The sequence below is a fragment of the Pristiophorus japonicus genome, chromosome 18 (genome assembly GCF_044704955.1).
Source record: "Pristiophorus japonicus isolate sPriJap1 chromosome 18, sPriJap1.hap1, whole genome shotgun sequence".
In the NCBI taxonomy this organism is placed as follows: domain Eukaryota; kingdom Metazoa; phylum Chordata; class Chondrichthyes; family Pristiophoridae; genus Pristiophorus; species Pristiophorus japonicus.
The window spans coordinates 1,215,449-1,236,424 of NC_091994.1; the positions used below are offsets into that span (position 1 = coordinate 1,215,449).

The 20,976-nt window shown below is 55.9% G+C and overlaps 1 protein-coding gene and 1 non-coding gene across 4 annotated transcripts in view; both read left to right on the forward strand.

Moving 5' to 3' along the window:
- Positions 1 to 13,390, forward strand: part of mef2b (myocyte enhancer factor 2b) — a 140,156-nt gene extending 126,766 nt beyond the window's left edge. For 2 of the 3 annotated variants that reach the window (XM_070859540.1, XM_070859539.1), the window contains exons 6-9: positions 130 to 299; positions 2,850 to 2,952; positions 7,563 to 7,713; positions 9,600 to 13,390. In XM_070859540.1, coding sequence (XP_070715641.1) covers positions 130 to 299; positions 2,850 to 2,952; positions 7,563 to 7,713; positions 9,600 to 9,900 — 725 coding nt within the window. In that variant the 3' untranslated portion in view covers positions 9,901 to 13,390. The other variant, XM_070859541.1, reaches the window with a different exon arrangement.
- A 6,450-nt stretch (positions 13,391 to 19,840) lies between these two features.
- Positions 19,841 to 20,040, forward strand: LOC139229444 (U2 spliceosomal RNA). Its single transcript, XR_011587718.1, has one exon. It is a non-coding gene; the product is annotated as a U2 spliceosomal RNA (small nuclear RNA).
- The last annotated feature ends 936 nt before the right edge of the window (positions 20,041 to 20,976 follow it).

Here is a 20,976-nt window from a genome sequence, read left to right on the forward strand (position 1 = left end):
GGTCTTGACCACTTACCCAGACTCCCCTCAATGAGTTGTAAAGACTAGCCTGCGACGTGAATGTGGTCAGATCTAGTTTCCTGTTTACTCATCACCTTCCATCGGTTTGTGTGTTTTTTAATGTGACAGGTGCTGGTTACTTGAATACCCACGTCTCGCCGGGGATGCTGGTCTCCCCTGGTAACCTCAATAGAGCCATAGCAACACGGTCCCCCACCCCTGTGAACCTTGGCCCTGACAATCGCAGAGGTGAAATGCACGCTGTCTCGACTGGCTCTAGGAACATGGCTGCTTCGCTGGTGAGACCTTAATTCTAATTGATTGGCCACTGGTGTAAATGTGGCAAAATAAGTCTATATCTTTTGTTATGTATAACCATGCAAGTAATGTATGATGATTATTTTGTTAGAATTACTTCTTCATTAAGGAGGGAGAATTGTAATATAGAGCTCCACCTAGTGGACTAGGATGGTATTGCAACTGCTGATGCATAATAATAAAAGGGCCATGTGACCAGATCACCTGACAAGTTTCCTGTAGAGCCATCATGTAGTCTGTGTGTTTATGATGTCATAAAGAAGATATCAGTGTACAGTTTTGGTCTCCTTACCTAAGGAAGGATATACGTGCCTTAGAGAGAGTGCAACAAAGGTTCACCAGACTGATTCCTGGGATGGGAGATTTTCCGACAAGGTGAGGTTGAGTAGACTAGGATGATATTCTTTAGAGTTTAGAAGAATGAGAGATAATCTCATTGAAACATACAAAATTCTGACAGGGATTGACCGGATAGACGCAGGGAGGATGTTTTCCCCCGGGCTGGGGAGTCTAGAACCAGGGGTCACAGTCTCAGGATAAGGGGTCAGCAATTTAGGACTGAGATGAGGAGGAATTTCTTCACTCAGAGGATGGTGAATCTTTGGAATTCTCTGTCCCAGAGGGCTGTGGAGGCTCAGTCTCTGAGTATATTCAAGGCTGAGAGCGATAGATTTTTGGATATTACGGGAATCGAGGGAAATGGGGATAGTGCAGGAAAATGGAGTTGAGGTCGAAGATCAGCCATGATCGCATTGAATGGCGGAGCAGGCTCGAGGGGCCCAATGTCTGCATTGTTTAAAGAAAAGCTTGCATTTATATGGTGCCTTTCACGACCTCAGGAAATCCCAAAGCGCCTTATAGCCAATGAAGTACTTTTCCAAAGTGTAGTCACTGATGTAATGTGGGAAACACAGCAGCCAGTTTGTGTGCAGCAAGCTCCCACACACAGCAATGTGACAATGGTCAGATCATCTATTTTAGTGATGTCATCACCCCTGTGCTCACTGACCTACATTGGCTCCCAGTTAAGCAGCGCCTTGATTTCAAAATTCTTATCCTTGTTTACAAATCCCTCCATGGCCCTCGCCCCTCCCTATCTCTGTAATCTCCTCCTGCCCCACAACCCCCCGAGATCTCTGCACCCCTTTAATTCTGCCCTCCTGACCATCCCTGATTATAATCACTCCACCATCGGTGGCCGTGCCTTCTGTTGCCTGGGCCCCAAGCTCTGGAACTCCCTCCCTAGACCTCTCCGCCTCTCTACCTCTCTTCCCTCCTTCAAGACGCTCCTTAAAACCGACCTCTGTGACCCTCATCTGCCGTAATTTCTTCTGATGCGGTGTCAAATTTATTTGGTTTGTTTTATAACACTCCTGTGAAGCGACTTGGGACATTTTACTACGTTAAAGGTGCAATATAAATTAACGTTGTTGTAGAAGGGATAAATATTGGCCCCAGGACACTGGGGAGAACTCCCCTGCTCTTCTTCAAAATAGTGGCTGTGTGATCTTTTACATCCTCCCGAGAGAGCAGACAGGGCTCGGTTTAACATCACATCTCAAAGACGACACCTCCGACAGTGCGGCGCTCCCTCAGTACAGTCCCTCCGACAGTGCGGCACTCTCTCAGTACTGCCCCTCCGACAGTGCGGCACTCTCTCAGTACTGCCCCTCCGACAGTGCGGCGCTCCTTCAGTACTGCCCCTCCGACAGTGCGGCGCTCCCTCAGTACAGTCCCTCCGACAGTGTGGCACTCCCTCAGTACTGCCCCTCCGACAGTGCGGCGCTCCCTCAGTACTGCCCCTCTGACAGTGCGGCGCTCCCTCAGTACTGCCCCTCCGACAGTGCGGCACTCCCTCAGTACTGCCCCTCCGACAGTGCGGCACTCCCTCAGTACTGCCTCTCCGACAGTGCGGCACTCCCTCAGTACTGCCCCTCCGACAGTGCGGCGCTCCCTCAGTACAGTCCCTCCGACAGTGCGGCACTCTCTCAGTACTGCCCCTCCGACAGTGCGGCGCTCCCTCAGTACAGTTCCTCCGACAGTGCGGCACTCTCTCAGTACTGCCCCTCCGACAGTGCGGCACTCTCTCAGTACTGTCCCTCCGACAGTGCGGCGCTCCCTCAGTACTGCCCCTCCGACAGTGCGGCGCTCCCTCAGTACAGTCCCTCCGACAGTGTGGCACTCCCTCAGTACTGCCCCTCTGACAGTGCGGCGCTCCCTCAGTACTGCCCCTCTGACAGTGCGGCGCTCCCTCAGTACTGCCCCTCCGACAGTGCGGCACTCCCTCAGTACTGCCCCTCCGACAGTGCACCACTCCCTCAGTACTGCCCCTCCGACAGTGCGGCACTCCCTCAGTACTGCCTCTCCGACAGTGCACCACTCCCTCAGTACTGCACGGGGAGTGTCAGCCAGTATTTATGTGCTCATTTTGGATAGAAAATTTCACGCACAATTATGCAGAAAACCAAACAAATATTCTGTCGTTTGGAGGATTTAATGTGTTTTTTTTCTCTCCTTCTCTCTTTCACCAGAGAACGAATACTTCAACTCTACAACCCAACACGCCGATGGTTACCATGGCAACCCCCAGTCTGACAGGCCATGGATTAGGGGCTTACTCCTCCGGCCTAACTGGTAAGATCCTTCGCTGATTGGTGTACTTTAAGGCAGTCTGTCTACACTCCCCCACCCTCGCCCCCTCCCACCCTCGCCTCCTCCCATCCTCGCCCCCTTCCAACCTCGCCACCCTCGCCCCCTCCCACCCTCGCCACCCTCGCCCCCTTCCAACCTCGCCACCCTCGCCCCCTCCCACTCTCGCCCCCTCCCACCCTCCCACCCTCGCCCCCTACACCCTCGGGGCCCCCTCCCACCCTCGCCCCCTCCCATCCTCGCCACCCTCGCCCCCTCCCACTCTCGCCCCCTCCCACCCTCCCACCCTCGCCCCCTACACCCTCGCCCCCTACACCCTCGCCCCCTCCCACCCTCGCCCCCTACACCCTCGCCCCCTCCCACCCTCGCCCCCTCCCATCCTCGCCACCCTCGCCCCCTCCCACTCTCGCCCCCTCCCACCCTCCCACCCTCGCCCCCTACACCCTCGCCCCCTACACCCTCGCCCCCTCCCACCCTCGCCCCCTCCCACTCTCGCCCCCTCCCACCCTCCCACCCTCGCCCCCTACACCCTCGCCACCCTCGCCCTCGCCACCCTCGCCCCTCTCGCCCTCGCCGCCCTCGCCCTCGCCCTCGCCACTCTCGCCCTCGCCACCCTCGCCCCCTCCCACCCTCGCCCGCTCCCACCCTCGCCACCCACCCTCGCCCCCTCCCACTCTCGCCCCACCCTCGCCCCCTCCCACCCTCACCCCCTCCCACCCTCGCCCCACCCTCGCCCCCTCGCCCCCTCCCACCCTCACCCCCTCTCGCCCTCCCACCCTCGCTCCCTCCCACCCTCGCCCTCCACCCTCGCCCATGCTCCCACCCTCGCCCACCCTCGCCCACCCTCACCACCCTCGCCCACGCTCCCACCCTCGCCCCCTCCCACCCTCGCCCACCCTCGCCCCCTCCCACCCTCACCCATGCTCCCACCCTCGCCCACCCTCACCACCCTCGCCCACGCTCCCACCCTCGCCCATGCTCCCACCCTCGCCCCCTCCCACCCTCGCTGCCTCCCACCCTCGCCCACCCTCGCCCACGCTCCCACCCTCGCCCCCTCCCACCCTCGCCCATGCTCCCACCCTCGCCCCCGCCGCCCCTATTCCCACAGTACTAGGCTCGGAAGAAGATTGATGCGGCAAACCTAACAGTTTAGCAGCACAATGGACCTTCTGTGACAGAAGATCCCAGGCTTGATTGTCCACAAATCACGAAGTATTGACACAGGTCAGCAAGGCCATAAAAAAGCGCACCAAGCACTCGGGTTTATTTTTAGAGGGATAGAATTGAGAAGTAGGGAAGTTATGTTAAACCTGTATCGAACCTCGGTTAGACCACACCTGGAGCACTGTGTACAGTTCTGGTCACCATATTATAAAAAGGATATGGAGGCACTGGAGAGGGTGCAGAGAAGATTTACAAGGATGATACCAGAAATGCGAGGGTATACGTATCAGGAAAGAATGAACAGGCTGGGTCTCTTTTCTCTTGATAAAAGGCTGAGGGGTGACCTGATAGAGGTCTTTAAAATGATGAAAGGTTTTGACAGAGTGGAGGAAGAGTATAACTAGAGGCCATCAATATAAGATCGTCACCCAGAAATCCAATGGGGAATTCAGGAGAAACTTCTTTACCCAGAGAGCGGTGAGAATGTGGAACTCGCTGCCACAGGGAGGGGTTGAGGGGAATAGTATCGATGCATTTAAGGGGAGGCTGGAAAAACAATGGGGAGAAGGGAATATAGAGTTATGGTGATAGATTTAGATGAGGAAAGATGGGAGGAGGCTCGAGTGGAGTATAAACGTCGTCCTGGACTGGTTGGGCCGAATGGCCTGTTTCTGGGCCGTATATCGTAGGTAATCCTATATCCCTGACCTGTACTGAGATAGCTGATCTCAGGCAGGTCGACAACAGGATGGTAGGATTAGTCTCGCCTGTGACACACTGACTCAGTAAAATAAGCTGCCAGAACCCATCGTATCAGCTCATGCGCGGCAAAGCTGATGGAAGGTCGCCAGAGCTAGCGGAGTTATAGCCCAGTGCCTTCAGTGTCAGCTTAGCTCGGTTGTAGCACTTCTGACTCTGAGTCAAAAGGTTCTACAAACCCCACCCCAGGATATGTGCACATAATCCAGGCCGATACTCCCAGTGCTGTGCTGAGGGAGTGCGGCACTATCGCATGGCCGCTTACTCCGCCTGATTTTCTCTTCCAGAGGTTAGATACAGAGTAAAGCTCCCTCTACACTGTCCCATCAAACACTCCCAGGGCAGGTACAGCACGGGGTTAGATACAGAGTAAAGCTCCCTCTACACTGTCCCATCAAACACTCCCAGGGCAGGTACAGCACGGGTTAGATACAGAGTAAAGCTCCCTCTACACTGTCCCATCAAACACTCCCAGGGCAGGTACAGGGGGTTAGATACAGAGTAAAGCTCCCTCTACACTGTCCCATCAAACACTCCCAGGGCAGGTACAGGGGGTTAGATACAGAGTAAAGCTTCCTCTACACTGTCCCATCAAACACTCCCAGGGCAGGTGCAGCACAGGTTAGATACAGAGTAAAGCTCCCTCTACACTGTCCCATCAAACACTCCCAGGGCAGGTACAGGGGGTTAGATACAGAGTAAAGCTCCCTCTTTGCTGCACCCTTAACTGAGCTCTAAGCTCAGAATAGTGCCAATAGTATGACTCCTCTCTTACTTCCTCCACAACCAGCCGCTCTGTGGCTTCGATGAGCAGGAAGGGTGGCAGCCAATTTGCGCACAGCAAGGTCCCACAGAGTGCAATGACACACTTGACAGGATTGTTCAATTCGGGCCAATTTCAGAGTTGTTTTATGTCTCTGACCACGCAATGCTCGGACCGGGAGTCAGTACATTGCAAATCAATCTCACGGTGGAACCTTATGGTCGTAAGGTAGAGCAAACTTTCCTGCTCGTCTACCTGGCCTGAAGTAAAACCTATTTATTTTAATGGAATATGCATGCTGTTGCCCGCAGTCTCATAACTGTTTATAATTAGCTTCCCAGAGAGCACACAGCACACGCACAGAGTTCTTTTGTGGCCACGCTCATTGTGTAAACCCAGGGCTGAGAAGTGAGCACGACACAGACATTGGTCTCGTGCTGCAGGTTTAACACCGCCATGCGTAATGCTCAAGAACGTTTGATGTTCATTCACTGGTCCAACTCAGACTTGTTGTTTTGTGCTGCCACCTCATGGTTGAATGAGGATAGTACAACTTGGTCCTGTGAGTTGCTTATCGTAGAATCACAGCAATTTACAGCACGGAAGGAGGCCATTCGGCCCATCGTATCTGTGCCGGCCGACAAAGAGCTACCCAGCCTCATCCCACTTTGCAGCTCTGGGTCCGTAGCCCTGTAGGTTACAGCACTTCAAGTACTTTTTAAATGTGGTGAGGGTTTCTGCCTCTAGCACCATTTCAGGCCGTGAGTTCCAGACCCCCACCACCCTCTGGGTGAAGATATTTCCCCTCAAATCCCTCGACTGATTACTTTAAATCTATGCCCCCTGGTTATTGACCCCTCTGCTAAGGGAAATAGGTCCTTCCTATCCACTCTATCCAGACCCCTCATAATTTTACACACCTCAATAAGGTCTCCCCTCAGCCTTCTCTGTTCCAAAGCAAACAACCCCAGCCTATCCAATCTTTCCTCATAGCTAAAATTCTCCAGTCCAGGCAACATTCTCATAAATCTCCTCTGCACCCTCTCCAGTGCAATCACATCCTTCCTGTGATGTGGTGACCAGAACTGCACGCAGTACTCCAGCTGTGGCCTAACCAGTGTTTTATACAGTTCAAGCATAACCACCCTGCTCTTATATTCTATGCCTCGGCTAATAAAGGCAAGCATTCCGTATGCCTCTTTAACCACCTTATCTACCTGGCCTGCTACCTTCAGGGATCTGTGGACCTGCACTCCAAGGTCCCTGTGTTCCTCTACACTTCAGAGTGTCCTACCATTTACTGTGTATTCCCTTGTCTTGTTAGCCTATGTAAGAACATGAGCAATGTTTGCTGTGTACTGCGGGGCTGCACTGCTCCCCAGGTGTCCCGTGCAGCCGGTGTTTCAATAGAAGTGGGCAGCACACTTGCCTCTGAGTCAGGAGGGGCCGTCTCTCGGATGAGATGTTAAACCAAGTCTGTCCTCTCAGGTGGATGTAAAAGATCCCACGGCACTATTTTGAAGAAGAGCAGGGGAGTTCTCCCCGGTGTCCTGGGGCCAATATTTATCCCTCAATCAAAATCACTAAAACAGATTATCTGGTCATCATCACATTGCTAAAAGTACTTCATTGGCTGTAAAGCGCTTTGGGACATTCGGTGGTGGTGAAAGGCGCTATATAAATGCAAGTCTTTCTTTCCTAATCCTGCAAATTTTTCCTTTTCAAGTATTTATCTAATTCACTTTTGAATGTTACAATTGAATCTGCTTCCACCGCCCTTTCCAGCAGCGCATTCCCGATCACAGCCACTCGCTTGTTCTAAAGTTGCCCCAACCTCACGTACACCTATTCGGGTTCCCCACAGTGTGTAATTAAACTCCACCCTTTCCTGTTCCCTGGTGATTTGCAGGTTACTCACTTAACGACAATGCTTCTGTCTCTGTGTACAACTCGCCGGGTGGGGTCCTTCAGGACCAGACAGCCATCTGGCAACTACGGCAACACCAGCACCATCACCAGCACCAGAGCGACCTTCAACCCTCGGCACACTCCCACCTGGGGTAAGTTAAATACTCGGCCGTCTATTGCCACCACTGCGTCGGTACGGGGAGGCTGGGCAGGGCTCATAGCAAACAGCAAAAAGCAAACAGGGTCTACTTGCTAATAAAGAGCCCGTACAAACTACAGCAAATAGAACTCGTGTGACCGAAACTGCAGCGGCTCCTCCCGATAATAGCAGGATTATTTCTCCAGCGAAAGGCAGTGAGCGGAGGGTAGTTGCACAATACGATATGATGTGCATTAAATCAATCCCGGTCACTGACTGCGGGACAGTCTCCGGGCCTGATGGATGGGGGCATTATCCAATCCATCGGCATTGTGTCCGCGACTTGTGGTTCACTACGTACGGCCGTAATCCCCCTCCCCCCTATCTGTTCCCAGACCCCGCCTCAGCCACTCAGCTTCTCACACAGTGCGTGCTGGGACAGTCAATTCCGCTACGTCCCAAAGGCGTTCTGCAAAGAATAATAGGATTCCGAACTGGGGCTGAAAGCGTCAATTATGAGGACAGGTTGCATAGTCAAGGCTGGTATTCCCTCGGGTACAGGAGATTAAGGGCTGATCTGATCCAGGTGTTTAAGATGATTAAAAGAGTTGGTAGGATAGCTAGAGAGAAACGATTTCCTCTGGTGGGGGAAGTCTAGAATGAGGGCAGGCCCAATCTTAGAATTAGAGCCAGGCTGTTCAGGGGCGATGGGAACCTGGAACTCTCTCCCCCAAAAATGCTGTTGAGGCCGGGGGGGGGGGGTTAATTGAAAATTTCAAAGCTGAGTTTGATGGAGTTTTGTTGGGCAAGGGTATTAAGGGTTACGGAACCGCGGCATTGAAACATGTAACATTCTGCGGGGGATTCACCGGGTAGATGCAGGGAGGATGTTTCCCCCGGGCTGGGGGTCACAGTCTCAGGGTAAGGGCTCGGCCATTTAGGGCTGAGATGAGGAGAAATTTCCGCACTCCGAGAGTTATGAATCTTTGGAATTCTCTGCCCAGAGAGCTGTGGATGCTTAGTCTCTGAGTATATTATAGGCTGGGATCGATAGATTTTTGGACTCGAGGGGAATCGAGGGATATGGGGATCGGGCGGGGAAGTGGAGTTGAGGTCGAAGATCAGCCGTGATCTCATTGAATGGCGGAGCAGGCTCGAGGGGCCGAATGGCCGACTCCTGCTCCTAATTCTTATTTCTCATGCTCCTAATTCTTTTGTTCTTAAGGTGAGCAGATGGAATTAAGACACAGATTAGCCACAATCAATATTCCCACACGTAATGTATTTGCTTCATGGGATCTTTGCTTAAGAATTCACAGCAACACATTGCTATTAAGAACTAGTGGGTTTATTAACAAAGGTTTAACAATCACACGACACATTACCAGTTCACCCACCAGGCTCACAACCACCTGCCCCATCATGGATCCCCCGAACCCAACTGGCTGGGGTTTGGTGAACGTTATGTGACTAGCTAAGCCACTCACAATTTAACAGCTCTATAACTGTTTTAAATTATAACTTTAAGCCAAGAATCCACAAGTTCACAAATCATCTTTAAGGGAACCATAACAAATCAAATTAAAATTCTGTTCCCTGCTGTAATGATACACTCCAGTCACTCCGGCGCCCACCTCTCGCGGAAGGCCTCGAGCGTACCGGTGAACACTGCATGCTCCATCTCCAGGGACACCCTGGCTCGGTCCTGTGACATACTCACCAGTGCATACAGTACACCGCACAGGCCGCTTGCCAGCTTCACCATAGCATAAACGGCACGTGCGCAGAAATCTGAATGTGCCACACAGAGCCGTTAAAGGGACATCGCCCCCCCTCCCCAAAACGAAAGGGAACATTGGCCTCGATCTAATAATTTTTCTGCCTCTCTCCCCCCGCCAGGGTAATCGGTAATTCTCACCTGAGCCAGAGCTCCAGTCTGGCCCTGCCCTCCTTCCATACGGTCAGCATCAAGTCGGAGCGTGCCTCCCCCCACAGCGACGGCGGCGGCGGAATGTTCCAGCACCACGAGGGACGCCTGGAGCTGAGCGGGCCGGATGGTGCCCGAAGCCCCTGCGAGGACCCCAAGGATTATGCCAAGGGCTACCAGTGCCCCATCGTGCTGACCCGGCCGTTATCGGCCAGCGACGAGGACAGTCTGGCGGTCAAGCGCATGCGCATTGCCGAGGGCTGGCAGAGATGACGCTCCGTGGCTCCGCCGGTGTTTACCGTTTAAAACAAACTGACGGAGGCAACTCCTTGGATCTTGCTTTTCTTTTTCTGTGGCTCTTCCTGCTTTCCCGACCATAGGGGCCAGGAATTAATTTACTTCGAATCTGTTAACCCTTTGAGAACCAGGCTGGCATTTACCACTTCGTTGGGGGAGGTGGCACGGGGGCTCCCCTTCTGCTCGCCCTCTTTACCTTCTCCCCAGAGCCTCGGCTGGTTAGAGGTCTTCCGAGAGGCGTCTGTCGCTCTGTTTCCGCCCCCCGGGGGAATTATTGCTTCTTTTAGTCCTTCTCCCCTTCCCTCTCTCCCTCCTGCCCACCCCCTACTTTAACTTCCGCACAGGCAGACGGTGAATGCGCTGTGAGACCACATCGTGCGTGCGTGTACATGTTTCCTGCACGACCATGGCCGAGGAAGGGAGAGCTGGGCAGGACACAGGACAGGTGCAGGCCTCACTGGGTGGGTGCTGGGCACCCCGCCCAAGCAGTAATTCAACTGTAAGCGGCATCGCGACCATGCCCGATCCTCTTCTCACCCGATCTTCGCACGCACGCTCTAGCAGGGAAGCACTGCAGAACAATCAGGAGTGGGAACCCTTGCTCAAATTCCTCCCCCCCTCCCGCTCCCCTCCAGTGCCCCCAGTTCCCCCACCAGCCTCCGGCTGAAATTATACGTATTCGGCACAGACAGGAATCGAACCTGGGCCCTTCCTGGTTTTGTATTTGGTTGGGACGTGGTGCATTTCCCCCCCCACACTGAGCCATGGCTGGGGTTACCAACCAGCAGAGGAGTACTGGAACCTGCTCTGTGGCCATCCAACACCCCAACCCAGATCAGGAACTCGCCCTTGCCCAGCATATTTGCACCAAGCCACAGCTGTCCACAAAGGACAGATGGTAACCTAACATCTGGTTGTTTTGGGAGTGGTGTGGAGGGGGAAATTATTGACCATTCCCTGCAATCACCCCCTCACCCCCTGCACCCACCAATGCGACACTCTGTGGGGGTGGGGGAGGGGTGATTGCAGGCAACGACGAAGTGAAAATCCGCAGAACGCTTCCGGCCATTGCCAGGAGTCGCCTCCTTTTTAACCCTAATTCGTTGGGTGGAAAACTGCTTCCCGTTAGATTAGAGGGACAACAACTTCTGACATTTATTCCATGAATCTGACAGGTTGGCACAGATCCCCGGGAGCTCTCTGTGTTTCTCTCGCTGTAAAATTCAACGGAGATTTTTTTTTAAAATTCACGACAACAAAAAATGGCGGGTGGAGGTGGTGGGGGGGAGGGGAGAAGGGGGGGGAATGCATCGCAGCTTCTAAATTCTCCCAATCACAAGGGTCTTGAAGGGTTAAAGTCCACCTGGTTTCAAACGGGAGACTGTTCCTTTGTTAAATATTGTTCTGTTTCATTTTTTTAAAGTGAAGGTTTTTTCGCAGTGCGAACAGATTCCCGTGTCACTTTTTTTCTCTCTTGTGTTGCGTGGGACCCGTTTAAAGGTGGGGGTTACAGGGGAAAGTGCATGGCAAATTGTGTTTCTGTGCGTTCAACAAGGGGGTGCCCATGATGCTTTTGGTCATGAGGGTGTCATTGTACAAGTGACACGATGCCTTTCGGTGGCGTTGTCCAGTTCCATCGTCCTGTTCCAGTGCAAACGCATTTAAGATCAATGTTTGAATCTCCGCTTTCCTCCCACGTCCCCTCACCCAGCCCTCACCTCCCCTCCCTATCCCTCTCCACCTTCCCTTCCCCTCACCTCCCTACCCGTCGCCTCCCTCACCTCCCCTCCCTACCCCTCCCCTCCTTACCCCTCCTCATCTTCCCTTCCCCTCGCCTCCCCTCCCCTCCGTCACCTCCCCCTCTACCCCTCCCTCCCTCCTTTCCCCTCCTCTGTCCTTCCCTCCCCTACCTGCCCTCCCCTCACCTCCCTTCCATTGCCTCCCTTCCCACCCCGTCTCCCTCCATCTCCCCATCCCGCCCTCCCCACCCCGGTGTCCGTAGAACGGTACCCCAGTAAGAGCCAGTGCCTTTGGGAGCGGAGGGGAGAAATAAGGAAGGAAAAAATAGGATTGAATAAAACATTTTCTGTCGGTCAGTCAGAAATCCCTATAGGCACCAAACATTGTTTTTGTTAAAGTCAGTTTTTGCCCAATGACATGGTAGCCTTTACTGTTAAGGGTTTGCATGAATTTTTGCAGGGCATAAACAAGCTTTAGAACTCAGGTCTTGATACCTTTCCCTATCCCACCAGCATCTTAAAACTGCCCCCTCCCCCCACCCCCCCCCAACACCCTTCCTCAATCCAGTATTGAATTTAGAGATGAAACCTCATGAATCCCAAAGAAATGGAGATTTTCATAACCGAGAGCATCCAGGAGACGACATTGAATCTTCCGGCCCCGTTACCTATCCCTCCCCGTGCTGGGGAGGCTGAGCCCGAGGGAAAGCAGATATTGCATCAATTGGAACAAAACAAAGGACTTGTATTACTGATATTTACAGTGCACCGAGATGTTTCAATGTAATGAGAGTTACTTCAGTTGTGCTGCAAACTCTGTGAACACCAAGAGTTTCAATTTTGTTTTTGTATTTAAAGCATGTTTTAAAAAAAAACGAAAGCACAGTTCTTGTATTTAACTGCAATGTTTTTTCTACTCTGTCAGGTATCATTGCCACCCTTTGAGGCTGACCATGCTCTCCTGCCCTCTGAAATCCAAATCCACCCATTGGTCCGTCCATTGGGAGGGTCTCCGTCCATTGTGGAGGGTCCATCCATTGGGAGGGTCTCCGTCCATTGTGGAGGGTCCGTCCATTGGGAGGGTCCGTCCATTGGGAGGGTCTCTGTCCATTGTGGAGGGTCCATCCATTGGGAGGGTCTCCGTTCATTGTGGAGGGTCCATTCATTGGGAGGGTCTCCGTCCATTGTGGAGGGTCCATCCATTGGGAGGGTCGACCCATTGGTGACTCTTTTCGAGTATCTTCCTCACATCTGCTCAATGCCACCTGTGGTACACAGGTCCCTCTGGTAAATAGTGCCCTCCGACACATGCCGCCCTCTAATGGTTCGGAGGATGCTGCGATCGGAACACACGAACAATACAAAGTCCCCCCACCCACAAAGCTGGTTAAGAGAAAATAAGCTGAGTTTATTTTCTAAAGTGACGCCCGGCTGATTCGGTCTTGTTTTAAACCAGAGTAAGTGGTTGTCACTCCCAACGGGCACAACTTCTGAGGGGATAGAATTGTGTGGCACAATCATAAGGTATTTTCAGATGGATCTCATTCTCCCAAACTTCCCATCCACCGGCTCTCCTTTACAGTGTCCAGCTATTCCTCAAGTGAGCCCAGTGTCCTGGTCTTAAGCACCCTGCCTGTTAACCCCTGCGTTACAGGCAGGGGGAGTGCGTTACAGGCAGGGGGAGTGCGTTACAGGCAGGGGGAGTGCGTTACAGGCAGGGGGAGTGCGTTACAGGCAGGGGGAGTGCGTTACAGGCAGGGGGGGTGCGTTACAGGCAGGGGGGGTGCGTTACAGGCAGGGGGGGTGCGTTACAGGCAGGGGGGGTGCGTTACAGGCAGGGGGGTGCGTTACAGGCAGGGGGGGTGCGTTACAGGCAGGGGGGGTGCGTTACAGGCAGGGGAGTGCGTTACAGGCAGGGGGGGTGCGTTACAGGCAGGGGGTGCGTTACAGGCAGGGGGTGCGTTACAGGCAGGGGGGTGCGTTACAGGCAGGGGGAGTGCGTTACAGGCAGGGGGAGTGCGTTACAGGCAGGGGGAGTGCGTTCGGGGCAGGGGGAGAGCGTTCGGGGCAGGGGGAGAGCGTTCGGGGCAGGGGGAGTGCGTTCGGGGCAGGGGGAGTGCGTTCGGGGCAGGGGGAGAGTGTTCGGGGCAGGGGGAGAGTGTTCGGGGCAGGGGGAGAGTGTTCGGGGCAGGGGGAGAGTGTTCGGGGCAGGGGGAGAGTGTTCGGGGCAGGGGGAGAGTGTTCGGGGCAGGGGGAGAGTGTTCGGGGCAGGGGGAGAGTGTTACGGGCAGGGGGAGAGTGTTACGGGCAGTGGGAGAGTGTTCGGGGCAGGGGGAGAGTGTTCGGGGCAGGGGGAGAGTGTTCGGGGCAGGGGGAGAGTGTTCGGGGCAGGGGGAGTGCGTTCGGGGCAGGGGGAGAGCGTTCGGGGCAGGGGGAGAGCGTTCGGGGCAGGGGGAGAGCGTTCGGGGCAGGGGGAGAGCGTTCGGGGCAGGGGGAGTGCGTTCGGGGCAGGGGGAGAGCGTTCGGGGCAGGGGGAGAGCGTTCGGGGCAGGGGGAGAGCGTTCGGGGCAGGGGGAGAGTGTTCGGGGCAGGGGGAGTGCGTTCGGGGCAGGGGGAGAGCGTTCGGGGCAGGGGGAGTGCGTTCGGGGCAGGGGGAGAGCGTTCGGGGCAGGGGGAGAGCGTTCGGGGCAGGGGGAGAGTGTTACGGGCAGGGGGAGAGCGTTCGGGGCAGGGGGAGAGCGTTCGGGGCAGGGGGAGAGCGTTCGGGGCAGGGGGAGAGCGTTCGGGGCAGGGGGAGAGCGTTCGGGGCAGGGGGAGAGCGTTCGGGGCAGGGGGAGAGCGTTCGGGGCAGGGGGAGAGCGTTCGGGGCAGGGGGAGAGCGTTCGGGGCAGGGGGAGTGCGTTCGGGGCAGGGGGAGAGCGTTCGGGGCAGGGGGAGAGCGTTCGGGGCAGGGGGAGAGCGTTCGGGGCAGGGGGAGAGCGTTCGGGGCAGGGGGAGAGCGTTCGGGGCAGGGGGAGTGCGTTCGGGGCAGGGGGAGTGCGTTCGGGGCAGGGGGAGAGCGTTCGGGGCAGGGGGAGAGCGTTCGGGGCAGGGGGAGAGCGTTCGGGGCAGGGGGAGAGCGTTCGGGGCAGGGGGAGAGCGTTCGGGGCAGGGGGAGAGCGTTCGGGGCAGGGGGAGAGCGTTCGGGGCAGGGGGAGAGCGTTCGGGGCAGGGGGAGAGCGTTCGGGGCAGGGGGAGAGCGTTCGGGGCAGGGGGAGAGCGTTCGGGGCAGGGGGAGAGCGTTCGGGGCAGGGGGAGAGCGTTCGGGGCAGGGGGAGAGCGTTCGGGGCAGGGGGAGAGCGTTCGGGGCAGGGGGAGAGTGTTACGGGCAGGGGGAGAGTGTTCGGGGCAGGGGGAGAGTGTTCGGGGCAGGGGGAGAGTGTTCGGGGCAGGGGGAGAGTGTTACGGGCAGGGGAAAGTGGTCCATCAGAGAATGGGGTGGACACAGCATTTCTCAATGTACATGTTCCGAATGGAGAGTGCAATATGTCCCGGGATGCTGCATTCAGTGGAAGGTAGCAAGATAGAGGAGAAGATGTGAGAAGGGCCGATGTATTTGGGGGGACTCAGAGGGTTAACGGGCAAGTGCACCTGACATTGTTTACTCACAACCAGCAGTAAAACGAGTGATGGAGGGGTCTCGAAACCGAGCCCCCCACCGTGCCCACTCCCACCCCATTGCCCCCCCCCCCCCCCCCCCGGCCCACCGCCCCATTCGTTTGACTCAATCGGCAAATCCCTGAGATGCTTTTTGAAGTTTTGTTTTGCCTGTCCAAAGCTCCATTCTTTGCTGACGTACCGTTTCAGAATGTTCTAGACCTTTCCAGAGATTCTGTGTAATCGGCTTTAGAGATTCATTTGGAATATTGCAATGTTGTTTTCCTTTCCCCCCCCTCCCCCCTCACCCATCACCCCCTCCCCCCTCACCCATTACCCCCTCCCCCCCATCCCCTCACCCATCACCCCCTCCCCCCCTCACCCATCACACCCTCCCCGCCTCACCCATCACCCCCTCTCCCCCCCACCCCCTCACCCATCACCCCCTCCCCCCCTCATCCCCATTCCCCCCTCACCCCCCCCACCCCCTTCCCCCTCACCCCCCCACCCACCAACGGGCCTGTACATAAAGACGGAGGCAGAATGCTCCGGTCGAAAGCGCTGTTGTCTTTTATTAAGTTAACTTAAAAAAAATATATAAAAGTTCCTATCATGCTCCACTGTCTCCTGTTGCTTTCCTTCCTTATAACGGAACTGGGCGAGGCGGGGAACAGGAACACGGGGCCCACTGACCCGGGACAGGAACACGGGGCCCACTGACCCGGGACAGGAACACGGGCTCTCTGACCCGGGACAGGAACACGGGGCCCACTGACCTGGGACAGGAACTCAGGCTCTCTGACCCGGGACAGGAACACGGGGCCCACTGACCCGGGACAGGAACACGGGGCCCACTGACCCGGGACAGGAACACGGGGCCCACTGACCCGGGACAGGAACACGGGCCACTGACCCAGGACAGGAACACGGGCCACTGACCCAGGACAGGAACACGGGCCTCTCTGACCCGGGACAGGAACACGGGGCCCACTGACCCGGGACAGGAACACGGGGCCCACTGACCCGGGACAGGAACACGGGGCCCACTGACCCGGGACAGGAACACGGGCCACTGACCCAGGACAGGAACACGGGCCACTGACCCAGGACAGGAACACGGGCCTCTCTGACCCGGGACAGGAACACGGGGCCCTCTGACCCAGAACACGGGCCCTCTGACCCGGGACAGGAATACAAGCCCACTGACCCGGGACAGGAACATGGGGCCCTCTGACCCAGGACAGGAACACAGGCCCTCTGACCCGGGACAGGAACACAGTCCCTCTGACCCGGGACAGGAACACAGGCCCTCTGACCCAGGACAGGAACACAGGCACTCTGACCCGGGACAGGAACACAGTCCCTCTGACCCGGGACAGGAACACAGGCCCTCTGACCCGGGACAGGAACACAGGCCGTCTGACCCGGGACAGGAATACAGGCCCTCTGACCCGGGACAGGAACACGGGGCCCTCTGACCCAGGACAGGAACACAGGCCCTCTGACCCAGGACAGGAACACGGGGCCCTCTGACGCAGGACAGGAACACAGGCCCTCTGACCCGGGACAGGAACACAGGCCCTTTGACCCGGGACAGGAACACAGGCCCTCTGACCCGGGACAGGAACACAGGCCCTCTGACCCGGGACAGGAACACGGGGCCCTCTGACCCGGGACAGGGACAGAAAACTGCTGGAAATTCAGAATCAGCTGAGCAAGGAATTAGTGCAGAGGATGAAGACTGTGGGATGGGGGAGTGGGGGTCAGTTTAACCCTAACCTGCCCAGTGTGGGGGGGTTGGGGTCGTTCCAGACTTGTATTTAACGTAGTCCTGAGGCGCTACACCGGAGTGGAAATCAGACAAGAAATTGACACCGAGCCACGTAAGGAAATATTCGGACAGGTGACCAAAAGTTTGGTCAAAGAGGGGGGTTTTAAGGAGCGTCTTAAAGGAGGAGAGAGAGGAGGAGAGGTTTAGGGAGGGAGTTCCAGAGCTTAGGGCCCAGGCAGCTGAAGGCACAGCCACCAATGGCAGAGCGATTATAATCAGGGGATGCACAAGAGATGTGGGTGATATTGTCAAGGCCAGATTTATTTCCCATCTCTAGTTGGCCTTTTTATGAATGAGTGGTTCGAGAGGGTCTTCAATGTAAATCACACATTATGGGATAGACATCCTGTGTAGGGGCAGAGAGCTTTCCTTCTCTGGAGAGCATTGCTGAAACAGTCGGGTTTTTATGGGCATCACAAGACCACAAGTGACCAGATTTTATTAATGGCAATTTGTAAATTTGGATTTATGAGATTTGAACTCTGCTAATGCAGTATCACAGCCACCATACTAGCATAGCCCAGCGACCCCTAGTGAACCCTGACAACACGATAAGTCCGTCCTCCAAGATCACAGGGGGAGGGATCCTAAAGCTGACACTCATAACACGACTAACACTGAGGGAGCGCTGCACCGTCAGAGGGGCAGTACTGAGTGAGCGCTGCACTGTCGGAGGGGCGGTACTGAGGGAGTGCCACACTGTCGGAGGAGCAGTACTGAGGGAGCACCGCACTGTCGGAGGAGCAGTACTGAGGGAGCACCGCACTGTCGGAGGGGTAGTACTGAGGGAGCGCCGCACTGTCAGAGGAGTAGCACTGAGGGAGCGCCACATTGTCAGAGGAGCACTGTCGGAGGGGCAGTACTGAGGGAGTGCCGCACTGTTGGAGGGCAGTACTGAGGGAGTGTCGCACTGTCGGAGGGGCAGTACTGAGGGAGTGCCGCACTGTCGGAGGGCAATACTGAGGGAGTGCCGCACTGTCGGAGGGGCAGTACTGAGGGAGTGCTGCACTGTTGGAGGGGCGGTACTGAGGGAGTGCTGCACTGTCGGAGGGGCAGTACTGAGGGAGCGCCGCACTGTCGGAGGGGCAGTACTGAGGGAGCGCTGCACTGTCGGAGGGGCAGTACTGAGGGAGCGCCGCACTGTCGGAGGGGCAGTACTGAGGGAGTGCCGCACTGTCGGAGGGGCAGTACTGAGGGAGTGCCGCACTATCGGAGGGCAGTACTGAGGGAGTGCCGCACTGTCGGAGGGCAGTACTGAGGGAGTGCTGCACTGTCGGAGGGGCAGTACTGAGGGAGCGCCGCACTGTCGGAGGTGCAGTACTGAGGGAGTGCCGCACTGTCAGAGAGGCAATACTGAGGGAGTGCCGTACTGAGGGAGTGCTGCACTGTTGGAGGGGCGGTACTGAGGGAGTGCTGCACTGTCGGAGGGGCAGTACTGCGGGAGCGCCGCACTGTCGGAGGGGCAGTACTGAGGGAGCGCCGAACTGTCGGAGGGGCAGTACTGAGAGAGTGCCGCACTGTCGGAGGGGCAGTACTGCGGGAGTGCCGCACTGTCGGAGGGCAGTACTGAGGGAGTGCCGCACTGTCGGAGGGGCAGTACTGAGGGAGTGCCGCACTGTCGGAGGGCAGTACTGAGGGAGTGCCGCACTGTCGGAGGGGCAGTACTGAGGGAGTGGCGCACTGTCGGAGGGCAGTACTGAGGGAGTGCTGCACTGTCGGAGGGGCAGTACTGAGGGAGCGCCGAACTGTCGGAGGGGCAGTACTGAGGGAGCGCCGCACTGTCGGAGAGGCAATACTGAGGGAGTGCCGTACTGAGGGAGTGCCGCACTGTCAGAGAGGCAGTACTGAGGGAGTGCCGCACTGTCGGAGGGCAGTACTGAGGGAGCGCCGCACTGTCGGAGGGGCAGTACTGAGGGAGCGCCGAACTGTCGGAGGGGCAGTACTGAGGGAGCGCCGCACTGTCGGAGGGGCAGTACTGAGGGAGCGCCGCACTGTCGGAGGGGCAGTACTGAGGGAGTGCCGCACTGTCGGAGGGGCAGTACTGAGGGAGTGCCGCACTGTCGGAGGGCAGTACTGAGGGAGTGCTGCACTGTCGGAGGTGCAGTACTGAGGGAGTGCCGCACTGTCAGAGAGGCAATACTGAGGGAGTGCCGTACTGAGGGAGTGCTGCACTGTCAGAGGGGCAGTACTGAGGGATTGCCGCACTGTCAGAGAGGCAATACTGAGGGAGTGCCGTACTGAGGGAGTGCCGCACTGTCAGAGGGGCAGTACTGAGGGAGTGCTGCACTGTCGGAGGGGCCGACTTTTGCTCTCTCAGGTGGACGTAAAAGATCTTAAGGCACTATTTCGAAGGAGAGCAGGGGAGTTCTCCCTGGTGTCCTGGCAAATATTTATCCCTCAATCAACATCATTGTAAATAAAACAGATGATCTGGTCATTATCACATTGCTGTTTGTGGGAGCTTGCTGTATGCAAATTGGCTGCTGTATTTTTAACATTACAACAGTGACTACACTTCAAAAAGTACTTAATTGGCTGTAAAGCGCTTTGGGATGTCCTGAGAGGTGCTATATAAATGCAAGTTCTTTTTTTAATGCATGAGACAGGAATAGTCTGATGAGTGTCAGCTGGACATGGAAATGAAACGATTCTGGCCAAGAGCCACACTGGCTCAGCGTGTGACTGTTACACTCACTGGGGCCCCAAGCCTGTCGCTTCTCGGCCTTTTGGCTAAGATCATGCATAACTGACCTGACAGGGGAGTAACCATGACCCAACGTGGTTCTCCCTGGATCAGGAAGGTGGTTCTCCTATGCTTTTTGGAAATAGGAGGTGTGTGGGGGGCCTGACCCATCCACCTCCATGGCACGAACCTGGTATTGCAGTACTTCCAGGAACGGTGCAGTGGCTCTAGGCCTTTTGGCTAAGAGCATTGGCGCAGAGTGATCCTTGATGTGTGCAAGGTGACCTCTGGCGTTTGTGATTTGACAAAGAATTGGAAAGATTGGCAACGAATTAAAAAAAAAATGAAGCCCCAGATATCAATTCCTTCTCTGTGCTGAATAAATTGATTTTGATTAAGAGCAGTAGAATTGGTGCTGCCATTAACTGCAGTGTTCCTGGGCTGAGGAGGCGAAGATCAGCCAGGGTGACTGTCCTTGTAGTTATCCAGCGACTTGAGCCCGAACGTGTGCTTGGGCATGAGCGTGAGTGTGCGTGTGAGCGAGATTTGGTTTGACTGGTGAGGGTCTGCTGTAACATGCATTATCCAGGCTTGCGGGCAAGGTGACTGGGCGGGGTACTGGATATGGCTGATGCGTGCGAGAGTCAATGTCAGGGGTAATGTATGCACCTCTGTGCATGCTCACAGGTTTCTGGGGCTGTTGTGTGCACTTCAGTCCCACACTCCTGATCTTTGGGCACCCTGTGCGGAGGGGAGCGGGCAGGTCGGAGGGCCTCCTCGTAGGACTGCTCCTGGGCCTGGCCAAGGGGGCCATCAGCCGGTCCAAGCAGCGGGCGGTCGAGGGGGTCGTTCAGCCCGACTGCCTGCCTCTCTTCCGCGGTTACATCTGAGCCAGGGTGTCCCTGGAGATGGAGCACGCGGTGTCCACCGGTACGCTCGTGGCCTTCCACAAGATGTGGGTGCTGGAGAGACTGGAGTGCAGCATTACAGCAGGGAACAGAATTTGTTAATGTTCCCTTAAAATCTATTTGCTAATCTGTGAGCTCTTGTGCCCTTACCAAAAGAGGCACTTGTCTTAAAGTTATAATTTAAAATAGTTGTAGAGCTGTTGCATTGTGAATGGCTGAGCCAGTCACATGACATTCACAAGACTCAATAAAACC